Source organism: Chinchilla lanigera, unplaced genomic scaffold (assembly GCF_000276665.1).
Source record: "Chinchilla lanigera isolate Chin_1 unplaced genomic scaffold, ChiLan1.0 scaffold00022, whole genome shotgun sequence".
Lineage (NCBI taxonomy): Eukaryota > Metazoa > Chordata > Mammalia > Rodentia > Chinchillidae > Chinchilla > Chinchilla lanigera.
Genome location: NW_004955423.1, coordinates 17091967 through 17105895, shown reverse-complemented (window position 1 = coordinate 17105895; position 13929 = coordinate 17091967). Strand labels below are relative to the sequence as shown.

At 32.2% G+C, this 13929-nt stretch overlaps 1 protein-coding gene across 1 annotated transcript in view; it reads left to right on the top strand.

The window, feature by feature from the left end:
- Window positions 1-12323, top strand: part of Msh4 (mutS homolog 4) — a 61338-nt gene extending 49015 nt beyond the window's left edge. Inside the window, exons 16-20 of the mRNA XM_005385226.2 lie at window positions 1295-1413; window positions 2916-3044; window positions 6806-6980; window positions 8107-8195; window positions 12002-12323. Coding sequence (XP_005385283.1) covers window positions 1295-1413; window positions 2916-3044; window positions 6806-6980; window positions 8107-8195; window positions 12002-12193 — 704 coding nt within the window. The 3' untranslated portion in view covers window positions 12194-12323. The remainder of the gene's footprint in view (window positions 1-1294; window positions 1414-2915; window positions 3045-6805; window positions 6981-8106; window positions 8196-12001) is intronic.
- The last annotated feature ends 1606 nt before the right edge of the window (window positions 12324-13929 follow it).

The following is a 13929-nucleotide window of genomic DNA, read 5'->3' as shown; positions in this document are numbered from 1 at the left end:
TGCTCTAAATTAACAAACTGTCTATGCTTCTGCAGAATATGAAGAAGGTAGCAGGTCATTCTGGGTATATAGTATTGGAGAAATAGTGTTTTGTTTTGTTTTGTTTTGAGCCAGACAGTTCTGATTCAAACTGTGGCTCTACGGCTTGCTTCATCACTTATTTTTAGCAAACATTTATCATGCCATTATGATATATCAGAAGCTGCTTTAAGTTTGTAATCCCTGGTTTTAAGAAAACTTTTAAAATAGAGTAGCACAGCAGAATGACATCTTACTGGTTTTGTTATTCTGAGTCTTCACATTTTCATTGATAAAATAAGAATTTTACCAATTTCAGTGGATTATTTTTGAGCAGAGAAAATGAACATAAAATGTCTAACTATAGGAAGAGCAGGTATGATCATTATAAGTACTATTATTATTACTTTTAGTTTTGTTAGTCTGACCTTTGGTTTCTTTTCCTGCTAATCTTTATTCTGTAAAGCTAGGCTCTATTCTTCATTCTTCCTTTTGTTTTAAATCACATAGTAATCGGGCTCTGTTTCTTTGCTCCAGTTATTTCACCATTTTACATATCCAGAGTTCTGTGATACTTTTATCCTGTTCTACTGTTCTGTTATATATTTTATCATTTTATGATACTAGAATTTTTGTATTTCATTATATAGAGAGATAGATACATTAGTCAGATTGACTTGTGTTCAAAAGATGAATATTTTAGGTTAGTTAGCATAAGAGCTTCTCAGGTAAAAACAGTCTTGTGGATGATAATTTTTCTTTTCTTTTTACTAAATGTTTTACTTTTATTCTGTTTTTGGACATTTTTGCATATTTATAATAGCATATTTTCTAATATATCTTCCTGTAATGGTTTTATCAATTGAGCTTTAATAGCATTCCTTAAAATAGTCATATTTTATAAGCTTTATAAGCATTCCTTTCAAAATTTATTTTGAATATTATTAGTCATTTAAACATTATTTAAAATTTTTATCACATTTAGAATAATCCCTTTCTGATATAAACATGTAGTATCTTATTTGAGCTTCTAAATAACTTTATGCAGTTGGTAGGACAATAATTTCAATTTTAATAATGGAAAAAATGAGACTGAGAGAGTTTAAGTGATCAAGATTGTGCAATATGTGACAGAGGTGGGCCCAAATTTTCTAAGTCCATATCCCTTGCTTTTTCCAGCCACAGGATTAGACTAAATAAACTAAGAAGTACAAATATTGTTAATACTTATATTTTTAAAAAGTATTTCAATTTACTTTGACTTTATATTTTACAGGATCTTATGTTCCAGCAGAATATTCTTCCTTTAGAATTGCTGAACAGATTTTTACGAGAATCAGTACTGACGATGATATTGAAACAAATTCGTCAACATTCATGAAGGAAATGAAAGAGGTACCCAAACAAAACTTTTCTTATGTTAACATTAAATTTTACGTTAATGGTCAATTATCCTGTAAGAAAAGTATCTATCTATTAAAACTTGCAGATGAGCTTATACTCCTTCTGGGAGCCAGAGGGCAGTCAAAGACAGCTTCCTCATTTCTGTCTTATGTGGAAATGGTAGTTAATATTTTATGAAAAATATTTTAAAAAGAAAAAGCTAATGTTATGGAAAAAAGTGTGCTTACATGTTTTATATAGAACATTTAAAAGGCTTTTCATAAAACAGTGATATATTCAATACCATTTTGCATTGTATTTATTCTCTTGGCTTGTTTTTAAAATAAAAGATAACTGTTCACAGACTTTTAAAAATCATTCTACTTTTTGCCTTTAGAATTTTCCCTTCTGTACCAGAATATTTCTTTCCCTATTTCTGACCTCAGAATAAATTGGGTAGGCTTGAAGACTAAAGGAACTAAGTATGGCTCTTGGAATAACTGTACAAAATGGGAATTATTAGGTCATGTACAGTGGACTAATTTTCTGCAAATAGGAGATAAATAGAACTATTTGTCACACAACTTATATAATTACTTAGTATTGTCAAGTGTCTATGTGGAAATATAGCAATATACTAGGTACTTGAGGTACATTTTTAAACAATTGTAGCCTTCAAGGAGCTTGGTCCTAGAGAAAGGTAAAATGTTTATCAAGGTTACTATTGTGTTAAATATAATATGGGTACTTTACTTACCTAAAATATATTCTACTTATCTAAAATTTCATTATTTTAAAGAAAACAATTTTTCATAAATCAATTATACAAAACAATAACTTTTGATCTATTGTTAAACTAATGTGTAACATAATATTTTTAGATTACTTAAAATATATATACATGTGAAAAACAGCTATTTTTTAATATTTAAAATACCTTCTATCTTCTGAGAAGGAGTTAATATTCTTCAGGGAGAAAGCATTTATGTCAGTTTAATTCATTCTTAGTCTTTGTGGTTAAGGATTTTAATTTATTTGGTAAACAAACAATTACTAAGACATGGATACTTTTCCCTGAATTTTCTTTCCTTCTTTATTGCCTATAGAATGGTAGTAAATCTGATAGTAAATTTGTGAAATGGTTTTGAGCATTTCGTGATAGTGATTAGTCATTCGTGGAGAAGAAAATGATCACCTCTGTACTTTATTTAAACATTTAACTCACTGCTTTGTTTTATTTCACTTCATCTAAAACATCAATAATTTAGATAATAATTATTTACTCTTTGTTGTCTCATATACATGTGCATGTGTCTGTGTATATCTTCTGTCCTTTCAGAATTGTTAGTAATGAGATTTTGAGAGAGGCAGTGAGTTATTTTCTGCTCAGCAGGATTTCTCTATTAAAATACATTTCAGATAAACTAATAAACAGACTGAGTTTCTCTTCATTTTTTCTATGACAGTGACAGCTGTTTGGTTATAATGAATAAGAATAAAATTATATTTTTCAGATAGCATATATTCTACATAATGCTAATGACAAATCACTCATACTAATTGATGAACTTGGCAGAGGAACTAATACAGAAGAAGGCATTGGCATTTGCTATGCTGTTTGTGAATATCTGCTGAACTTAAAGGTATTCGTCCCCATTTATTAGAAATGGATTAATTTTTAGTCCTTTTCTGATGTACGACTTATATATTTATCAGGACTGTATTTTCTTGGCACCAAAAATAGCTTTTAAAACAGCTTTAGGTAGAAAATGCATAACGTGTATATTTCTGGAACTTGAGTTCTCATTGAAGTAGGAATAATTAGTATAGCAGCCATGACAAAAATAAGGAAAGGAGAAAAATCAAGAAATACAAATAATGTCATGGTTGGTTGGCTTTAATTTAATCAAATTACACAGTAAAATAGGACTATATTTTAATAACTTCCATTATGTAATAACGTCTGTGACATCACAACATGAATTAAAGCACAAGGCATCTTAGATAACTCTAAAAATTCTACTCTGCTTACCTAAAGTTCCATTATTTTAAAGAAAATAGTTTTTCACAAATCAGTTATATAAAACAATGATTTTTGCTCTATTTTTAAAGTACTTTGTGAGATAATATTTTTAGACCACTCAAAATACATATACATACGAAAAACAGATATTTTTCATATTTAAAATACCTTAGAATGTCTGAAAAGTAGAGTTCTTTACCTTAAGTGACAGTTTGTAATGGTTTATTATATACAATTAGGAAAATATTTTATATTTAATGAAAAGTATGTGATTAATAAAAAGTAATGTTAGTAAATAATGTTAGTTTTGTGATTTTTTAAATGTCATTTTCTCATATAAATAGGATGCTGCATTACTTAAGACTAAAAGCTAATTTGTTTCTATGATTATTAATTTTAAGTGTCAGTGTGACTGGACCATTGAGTACTCAGGCATCTGGTCAACATTATTCTGGATCTGTCTGTCAGAGTGTTTCTGGAATTAAAAACAGTTGAGCTGTAGACTAAGTAAAGAAAGATTGTCTCCCTAATGTTAGTGGGCCCTAGCCAACATATTAAAAAGCAACATATTAAATAGAACAAAAAGTGTAATTCTCCAGAGTAAGAGGGAACCTCCTGCCTAACTGCCCTTAATGTGCAAAATTGGTTAGTTTCTACCCTTAGAATCAAATGGAAACATCAGCCTCTTCCAGTTCTCAAAATCACTGGCATTCTGGACTAGCATATACCATCCAGGAAGTTATCATCCTCCATAATTATATGCCAGTCCCTTATAATGAATTTCTATACATACACACCATTGATTCTCTTTCTCTGGAGAACCTTACCTGCAGATCTTGGTTCTGGTAGGATTTGACTCATAGATCACACTTTTTTTGGGGGGGGGAATTATGACAAGAAAGGTCTGTACCTGTTTAATACACATCCAGGTTTTTGTCATGTATTTTCTATTGTGATTGATTGAATCCATGGATGTGGAACCCACAGATATGGAGGGACAGCCACTGTATACTGTTACTTTTGCCCCTAGCCTTCCCCAAAGTGACCTATAGCCTTTTACCAGAATAGCTTTTTACTGGAAAAAGGCAATAAATCAGATTTTAAAATGTCATCCAAGGAGACTCAAAATATCACAGTGATGTGAGTCAGATTAGGGACTTAAACATCCTGTGGTTGTTTCTCCAGTTCCAGGATGTATAATTAGAGTGGATGTTGCTAAACAGCTGGAAAAATTTTCCTGACCTGTAGACTGATGGGAATTATGGTAGAAAAGGCCAAATGGGAGTTAATAGAACTGCCTCTGGGCTATGTCTAGACAAGTGTCCGCAAAGGCCCATGTGCTAAAGGCTTTGTCCCAGCTCATGGCACTGTTGGAGTACTGTGGGATCTTCAAGAGGTGGGACCTAGCAAAAGGAGGTTAGTTCACTGGGGTGCAGCCTATGAGGAAGACATTGGGATGCTGCCCGCACTTCTTTCTCTTTACGTTCCACCCACTACACAGGGAGCAGCTTCCTCTGCCACACACAGTCACCATAATGTACTGCCTTGCCACTCCCCCAGAACCATGGGCCGCTGACCTTGGGCTGTAACCTCTAAAACTGTGAGCCCAAAGATACTTTTTTTTATAAGAATAAACTTGATTGCCTGAGGTATTTTATTATATAATGAAAAGTTGATTCAGTAAGGTGTCTGTTAGTGTTCTGCTTTGTGGTTAAGGTCGGTGGAAAACTAGAGCAGCCCAATCCAAGCAGGACTGTGAATGGCCAGCGCACTTCAGGAATGAAGATGTGGGTCACACCACTAGATAAAGAGCTGTGAATAGCTAGGGTACTTGCTGAAAGTGAAGGGGTAGCAAAACATGTAGTGGGAGCAGTTATGGCCACATTCCCAGTTATGGAAATGAGGACTCGGATTATCATGAGTCTTTCTTCTTTTTTGTTATAAATGTTTGTGTATGTGTTATGTATTAATTAAGTACTTTTATTTCCTTTTCTCATGAGAGAAAAGTTGGCATTCAGACTAGTATTATGCCACTGACTGTCCTAGATCTTCAGTTTATAAACTTCAGATTTTAAAACCTGTAAGCCTTAATGGTTATGAGCCAACTCTGTATAAGTTTGTACGCACACACACACACAAATTTATTAGTCTTTTTCTTTAGAGAACCCAAATAATATATAATATTCCATTTCTCTGATATGCTATAATAACTAATAATAATGGTTTCAGTGAATATATTTTTTTAGGATAAATAACATAGTAGTAAATATGCAATATTGCTACTTTTAAGGATCTTGAAGTTTATTATTATTTTGCTAACTTAGTGTTCTTGGTGCTCAGCACAATACTTGCAATATGTAGGGACTGAGTAACTATTAAATGTTAAATGGAGTTAACATTGAATAGGAGTTCAAAATTTGGTTTGATACATAATTTTTGCAGCCACTTTTGTGACTGAACATGGTCCATGGCTTCTAAATAGTTCAGTCCAGAGAGCAAGAATGGCCAGTCTTGTTCTTCACATCAACTCAGTCTCATGACAACTCCCTCCAAGAGACCAGCACTAATTCCCTCCTGGACCAGTGCCCCAGTGACCCAGTCTCCTCCCATTAAGCCCCACCTCTGAAAAATTCATCCCTTCTCGACAGTACCACACTGAACACCAGACTTCCAACAGCTCACCCACAGCAAGCTTGTTTAAACCATATCCAAACCCTAGCAAGTGGGTAGTTGAGAATTTTCATTTTTACATATTTTTCATGTATATAAAACCTTTCCTGTCCTTGTTGCCAATATTCTGTGTTCAGCTATTTTGCCAAGCAAATATCTTTTTATTGTCTTAATATTTAACTTTCTAACCCTCATCTATTTATTTAGTTTCTCATTGGTAATATCTTAAAACTTAAGTGATTATTCATATTTCTATTTCATTTAGTAACACTAAAAGGTCATGAGTTCAATTCCCAGTACCAAACAAACCAAAAAAAAAAAAGTCGAAGGAAATATCAAGATTATATGTATATGTATGTATGTGTGTATATAATTACTTTCCCTAATAAATAATTACCTCAGTTAATACCTTTATATTTCTGATAAACTTCATTCTTTCATATTTTTAGATATATATCTTATGATTTACTTCTGGATTTATCCTTACCTATGATATAATTAATTGCAAAGACATAATAATATACTACTTCATTGAATATGAAATTTCAAAGTTCTTTAAAATGGATTGATCATGTTAGCCTCCAATTTTAGTTTCATTCCTATATTTCTGACAAGCTAGTTGGAAAATTAAAGTTTTAGGTCTAAATAGCTAAGATAGAATTTGCTGGTTCATTTAAAAAGCACTAATATTCATTGTCTTACATATTTTAGGCATTTACACTGTTTGCTACACATTTCCTGGAACTCTGTCATATCGATGCCTTGTATCCTAATGTAGAGAACATGCATTTTGAAGTTGAGCATGTAAAGAATACCTCAAGAAACAAAGAAGCAATTTTGTATACCTACAAACTTTCTAAGGGCCTTACGGAAGAAAAAAACTACGGTATTGAATGTATAAATTATACCTATACATGGGGGCTGGGCATGTAGCTTAATGGTAGATTACTTGTCTAGCATGTGCAAAGCCCTGGGTTCGATCCTCAGCACCACAAAACAAATAAAGGCATACTGAAATATCCCATATTCCCTATACTTGCCATCCATTTGAACAACTCTCACTTTATATATGTGTGTGTGTATATATATATATTCTCAGATTATATTTTCTTGTCAAACTCACATTTTATATACATATATAAGAAGACAGATACATTGGTGCCTGAGTCTGTTCAAAGTATTTACCTTTTATAGTCATTTTGACTTTGGGGAAGAGGCAGAAGTCACATGGTGATGGTGCCAATCTGGTGAATAATGTTTTTATTTGATAGAAATTGCCATTAAGCATTCAACCAATGAGGGCTGACCAAAACCCATAGTGAATGTTTAAATTTAAAAATTTATTACAGTAAAAGACATGATGGCATTAATCCTCCTTAAATATTCAAAGTATTCGCCTTCCTTGAAACACACTCACACATCATTCTTGGCAATGTGTCTTTTACTGTAACTTTTTAAAATTTAAACATTCACTACATCTTTTGATGCTCCCATGTGTTTGTAAATATGATATAAATATGGTACTCAGTAGAAAGCCTATATGGCATTTATACAATAAAAGTAAATTCTGAAAACATGGGAAAACTTGCTGATACTTTGAATTTGCATAAAGATCAGCCATCTACCATTGTACCTTCTGAGAAATTCCAGTCTGTAGGGTTATATCTGTGACTATACCTTCTCCTCCCCTGAAAACTTGTACAATAACTCCATCTTTTACTAACCAGTTGTATTCCCAAGTGGAATTGTAATGTTATTTTTCCTGTCTCTTTCCTTCTCACTAATTCAGAGGTATTTTCAGAGGCAATTTGCCTTTATGTTTAGACATGGAATTAAATCTAATAATTGGTAAGGTGTTATCCAGTGTTTTTGAAAACTTAATTTTGAGAATTACTGAGTAGTTCAGAAATACTTATAGAAGGGAGATTCAAATCTGTGAAGATTAATATTAGTTGAAACAAACATAAAAAACTAGCAACAACAATATTGAAGCTTTTTAAATATAATTGTAGGGTTAAAAGCTGCAGAGGTGTCATCACTTCCACCATCAATTGTCTTGGATGCCAAAGAAATCTCAACTCAGATTACGGGACAAATTTTGGTAAATACTTTTTTTAGTAAGAATTGTTTTCAAGTTAAAATACCTTCCATGTACCTTCTTTATGGAATTTGTTCTAAATATATAGAATATTAATAATTAAAATAAAACCCTAATTCCTAATTTGTATAGACAAAGAAAATCCCTTTTACATTTAAAAATTTTTTTGGTTTGGTCTGTTATAACTTTGCCTAGCAAGACAGCTAATAGAATAGGAGATAAAAGTTAAGTTCAGTTCCTCCAGTAAGTATTGTTAACTGTCTTTATGATGAGAAAATGCATTTATTTAAAATGGGCATTTGTCAGGCATGGTAGCACACCTGTGATCTCAGTACTTGGGAGCCTGAGGCAGGAGGCTCTCGGTGAGTTCAAGGCCAGCCTGGGCTACATAGTGGGTTCAAGGCCAGCCTGGACTACACAGCAAGACCCTGTCTCAACCCTCCCCTAGACATAATAATAAAAAGGGCATTTAAAACAGTGATCACTATGAACAACATAGTACATTAGTTTTTTGTAATTTTCCAAGCTCTTCTTTCCATTATCATTTGTGAACCTCATATCTCTTCGTGAAGTAGTTACTAATAGTAATGAGTAGCAGTTACTAATAAACAGTAAATAATAAAAATGCTATTTTTACTTTCGTGTTCACCAGTTCAAAGACATTAAATGATCTGCTAGGAGGCCATGGGCCCAGCACTGAAATCATATCTGTTGATACAAAATTTGGAAATCTTTTTCTAAATTAGGTTACTTTATAGTGTTTTAAAAATCTAATGTGTTCAGTAACCTGAGGTAGGTGCAGTGTGAAAATTTCTTCAATAATAGTTTTCTTTCTTCTTTCTTAATCAGCTTTCCATGTTTTTATTGCATTCTTTCCTCCTTTAATTTCCTGGACTGTCTCTGTGACTTCTCATGCGTAAATTCCAATTTGAATCCCTTCATCAGCAATTTTGACAGTGCTCATTTTAAAGTACCTCTCGCCTCCTAATTCTTCAGATTTCCTCTTGCCGAATTCCAGTTATAGGCCACCTCTCTGCTAGTCCTCTAGGTTCTGCTTTCCTAATGATCTCCAGAAATATTCAAAACAGGCTAATTTTAATCTGCTATGAATTCATATATTCTAACTTTAGATGATTTTTTACTGGATAATTGTTTCTCTTCTTACTGATCTCTGTGACTATTTTACAGTATCTCTTTCGAAACATTTTCACTCTTCCTGCCCCAATTCTTCAGATAATTTACTAAACTTTTTAAGAAACTTGAAATTATCTTGATGAGTCTTTTTGCATAATTCCTGCAAAATTTTGTTTGGCAAATTTCTGTGTCTTACTCACCTTTCCCGCCTCCTATTTTAGAGGGAGAACTTGCTCTCTCAGTCATTTTAAGGTTAACTTCTTTCATTTTCCATTATGATATTATTTTCTCAGTTTCCTTTCTTTTTCCTCCTACTTTCTTCACTGGATTTTGCTTTTTCTATCAACACACTTATTTCTCCCAGTAAAGATTTTTTAAAAATCTTTTTTTTTTAAACTTTACTTTTTAAACTATTATCCCATTACCGTCTTTACTATAAACTCAAGGCTAATCTGTACTTGCCTATTCCATTACGTACTTGCAAACTGAGTCTTGTCATCTCCGCTGGAACTTCTTTCTTAAATCTCAGCTAATCAAAGATACCTTATAGCCCCCGCCTTTCTTTCTCATTTCTCTCCTTCTCTGATCTGTGGCACTTGACGTTACCATTCTTCCTCCTTTCTTAATTCTGTCTGTCTTGTCTGCTGTGGAATTATTATTTCCTGGAAGTTGTTGTCCTCCTGCCTCACTGATTTTTTCCTTCTTTCCCTTCTTTCCCAGTGCCTTTCTGTCTCCACTTATCTCTAAGTGTTTCTAAGACTTTTGTTCTTGTTTCCTTTTTAAAAATCCATAGTCTTGATGATCTCATTCTTTTTCGTGGCTTCCATTTTCTTTTTTCCTGAGCTCTCCATATTTCCTTTGACATCTTACTCTATTTTTTTAGGTTAAAAACTGAATTTTCATCCTAGTATTAAAAGTCTTCTATAATTATTTTTCAAAATATAGTTTTAGAATTACCTACATTAGAATAACATGGGATACTGAACCATCCTATATTTTCAAAGTTCTCTTGTGGCTCAGAATTTATTTTTTCCCAATTCTCAGATGACTCTAAAGTTTGTTATTTTTTGCTTAAAGATCACCTCTTTGTCACATCAGCCTTACATCACATCACTTAAATTTTGCATAATTTACATTTCTGTCACATTTAGTTACTTGTCATTTTATCATTTCAACCTGATCATGTACTATGGTCTCTAAAGTACCTCTTCTAGTTATTTTCTTCTATTCAGAATACCCTTCCTTCTAGACTCTTCTATCCATCAAATATATTCCAAATACTCCATTTTATGTAAGCCTTTCTTAATCTGAGCTGGCGGTGAGTCCCTTCCTGTATGCATTTTGTATCTCTCTTATGGAACTTTTCACAAATACTGTAACAAGCCATTTCACCAGAAGACTATAAGCTCCTTATCAAGGGTACAGTTATATCAAGTATACAGTTTTCCACAGACATAAAACACAAGCTTTGAGGCCCAGCACAGAGATGGTAATATATATTCAGTAACTGTAATTGAAATAAAATGGTTTAATTGGTAATTGATAAATATATCAAATAGATAGATGAAGGGTGAAGATATGATTATCTTGGTCTACCGCATGAAATCTTACTCATTTTTCCTATAGTGAAAGTAGAAAAATACTCAGAATTGCTTACTATTGAGAAAAAGTTGAAGGGATTGTATTTCTGGGAAATTCACTGAGATATATACAAATAGTAAGAGCTGAAAACATTTTATCCTCTGTCTAGCTCAGACAAAGACATGAATTAAAAATTTTCCACCTGTATTCCTAGCCATGATACTATGCAAGGATTAAATATCTAAAGGCCTTCAAAATTCCTGTTTTAAATACTATTGCATAGGTATCCTTAAGTATGGTTTGTGAAGATTAAAAGCATAATTTCAAATAACTTTGTTATTTTTAAAATGTACTTTACCCTTCAGGCAGTATTTTTTCTTAGGCTCCAATAATTAATTGCTACTCACAAATTCTCTTTAGAAGTGATGAGAAATTAAAATGGTAGATAGCAGAGTAGTATCCTTGGGTGACATTAAAAATTATGATCATTGTGTAGCAGCAAGCTATGCTGTATTCTTATACCTTTTTAAATGAAAAAGTGTTTTTAGAACCTATTTCTATTGGATTGTTTATTACTTTTTGGTACGGTATTGAGGACTTTGGCCTATTTAGCAGAATTTTTTTTTCACAAATAAGTGATTCTCAGAGTATTAACGTATGTCATAAAGTAGTAAAAGCTCATGAGAAATTTTATTCATCCAAATACCATTTCCTTCTTTTCTTGACACAGGGTCTCACAGTGTGGTTCAGGCTGGCCAGTATAATACATGGCTTCTTTCACTCCAGCAATTTTTTTGTTTTGTTTATTTTTTTGAGATAGTGTCTCACTCTGTAGCCCAGGCTGGCCTTGAACTCACAGTGACCCTCCTGCTTCAGCCTCCTGAGCACTGGAATGACACATGTGCACTACCATACCTGGCTATTTCTTCGTTTCTTACAGTGTGTTTTTTGCTAGTTGGATTGAACTAATTTATCTAAAGGTATTATTTAATCCTTGAGTCTCATATTTCTATAAAAGGAATTAGAATAGTGCCAAATTATGATCAACATAAAAATGATAGTATTTTTAAATTTTTATATATTTTTAATAACAGCAAAAACAAAGGAGTACCCCTGAGATGGAAAAACAGAGAGCCGTGTACCATCTTGCAACTAGACTTGTTCAAACTGCTCGAAACTCTCAGTTGGATCCAGACAGTTTACGAATGTATTTAAGTAATCTCAAGAAGAAATATGAAGAAGATTTGTCCAGGGCTGAACAAGTTCCGGGAAAAACTGAAGAGTAGTAATAATTCACATAATGTAGTATTGAAATAATGTCTTTTAATATAAGGAACCTAGAATTTATCTCCTGAGAGCAAAAGAAAATATTTTCTAAATTTTATATTTCCATTGAAAATGATATCAGTATTTTCATTTACATTTATCCTACATGAGAATATTTGTTATTATTACTAAATAAATAAGAACTATTTAAAGAAATACCTTTTGTTAGGAAAAAAGTATAATTGCACCACATTTTTCTCATTTATGAAAATTCACATTGTTTTATTTATATTTACAAGTTATAGTTCAACATATTCTTGTAAATACCTTAGTTTAAATACCTTCCTTTTAAGGCCTGGAAACTTAGTTGAGGGGTGTGTGTGTGTGTTAGTTATACCCTCTTATGAAGTAATAATATACTATGACTTAAAAATTAATTATTACTCCAAAATTCCAACACTGAATGGTTCTAAAGTTTATTAGAATACTGCCAGGTATTAAAAATAATTTATATTCACTATGTTTCTAAAGGCTAAAAATAAAGACATAGATATTTTTGTAATGTAGACAGCAGTTCTGGAAGATGGAGTCATCACCACAGACCTTTCAGTTTTTCAGATCCTGTATCTAGAAGCTTAATTTTCTACCCCCTAACTTTTTTCCCCTAATTTTCATTTTATCCATCTTCATTAGGTAAATAAAAAGCAGCAGAAAGGTAACATTGATTTGTTTTTTTGGCTTAGTTGTTGGTTCACAAGGAAACATTTCCTAGAGCTGGTTTTCTATAGGCATGTGACTTACATCACCATTTCAGAGTTTAGTGTCTACTCGGTGCCATTCTTATTTCGTAGATGAGTAAAGGAAGCAGAAAACCACCATCACTTAGCAATTGGAAAGAACCTTTATCTTCTTAAACATCTTACTTCTATAATTGCATTTAGTAAGTGACTTATTTACATAAACCTAGGAATTTATTCTTTTCCTTGGCAACTAAGTATTTGGAATTTAGGATATACATTTGAACCATTTATTCAATAGCTGTAGTATTCAAAGTAATTTGGCCAACAAAATTATTCACAGAGTGATTAATGCTATTTTTTGGATAATATATGCTTATTATATTTTACAACATTTAATACTTGTATTTATAGACTTAAACTCATTACCATTCTAATATACTAGCAAGATATATTGAAAAATAACATATGACATACACGCTTTTTAAAACAGTAAATGTTTTACATTCATTATATGTTAAATGTCTTATTAGAGGACTTATATCCCTTATTGTTATGTTTTAGAAAGTATCACTGTATTTGAATTTTACCTTTAGTCACATTTTAATTCACAGCCTTTGCAATGAATTATACTTCATGCATTGCTTCTGAAAGCAGCTAGATAATTTGGGCTTATGGCAAAATTCTGGAAGGTACTGCTGAGGGAAGTGTCATGACATATTAGGAAAGAAACAGGGAGCAAGATAAGCAGAAGTGGAAGAAAAGCCGGCAAGCAGAGACAGGGGCCAAGTGTCAAGTATGCTGTCATTCCTCACATACTACATTAACTTCCATTACATTTAACCTGATGGTAGATTTCATTAGAATTTTAAGAGACTTTTTTCATCAATTAAAGCATTTGATGCAAACATTGCAGCCAACCAACCAACCCCTTTTATTTTTTATTTGAAATTCCAAAATAAAAATAGGTTTTTATCTTCTTAAAATTAAATTACATTTTCTTAAACTTCTTTTGAGTG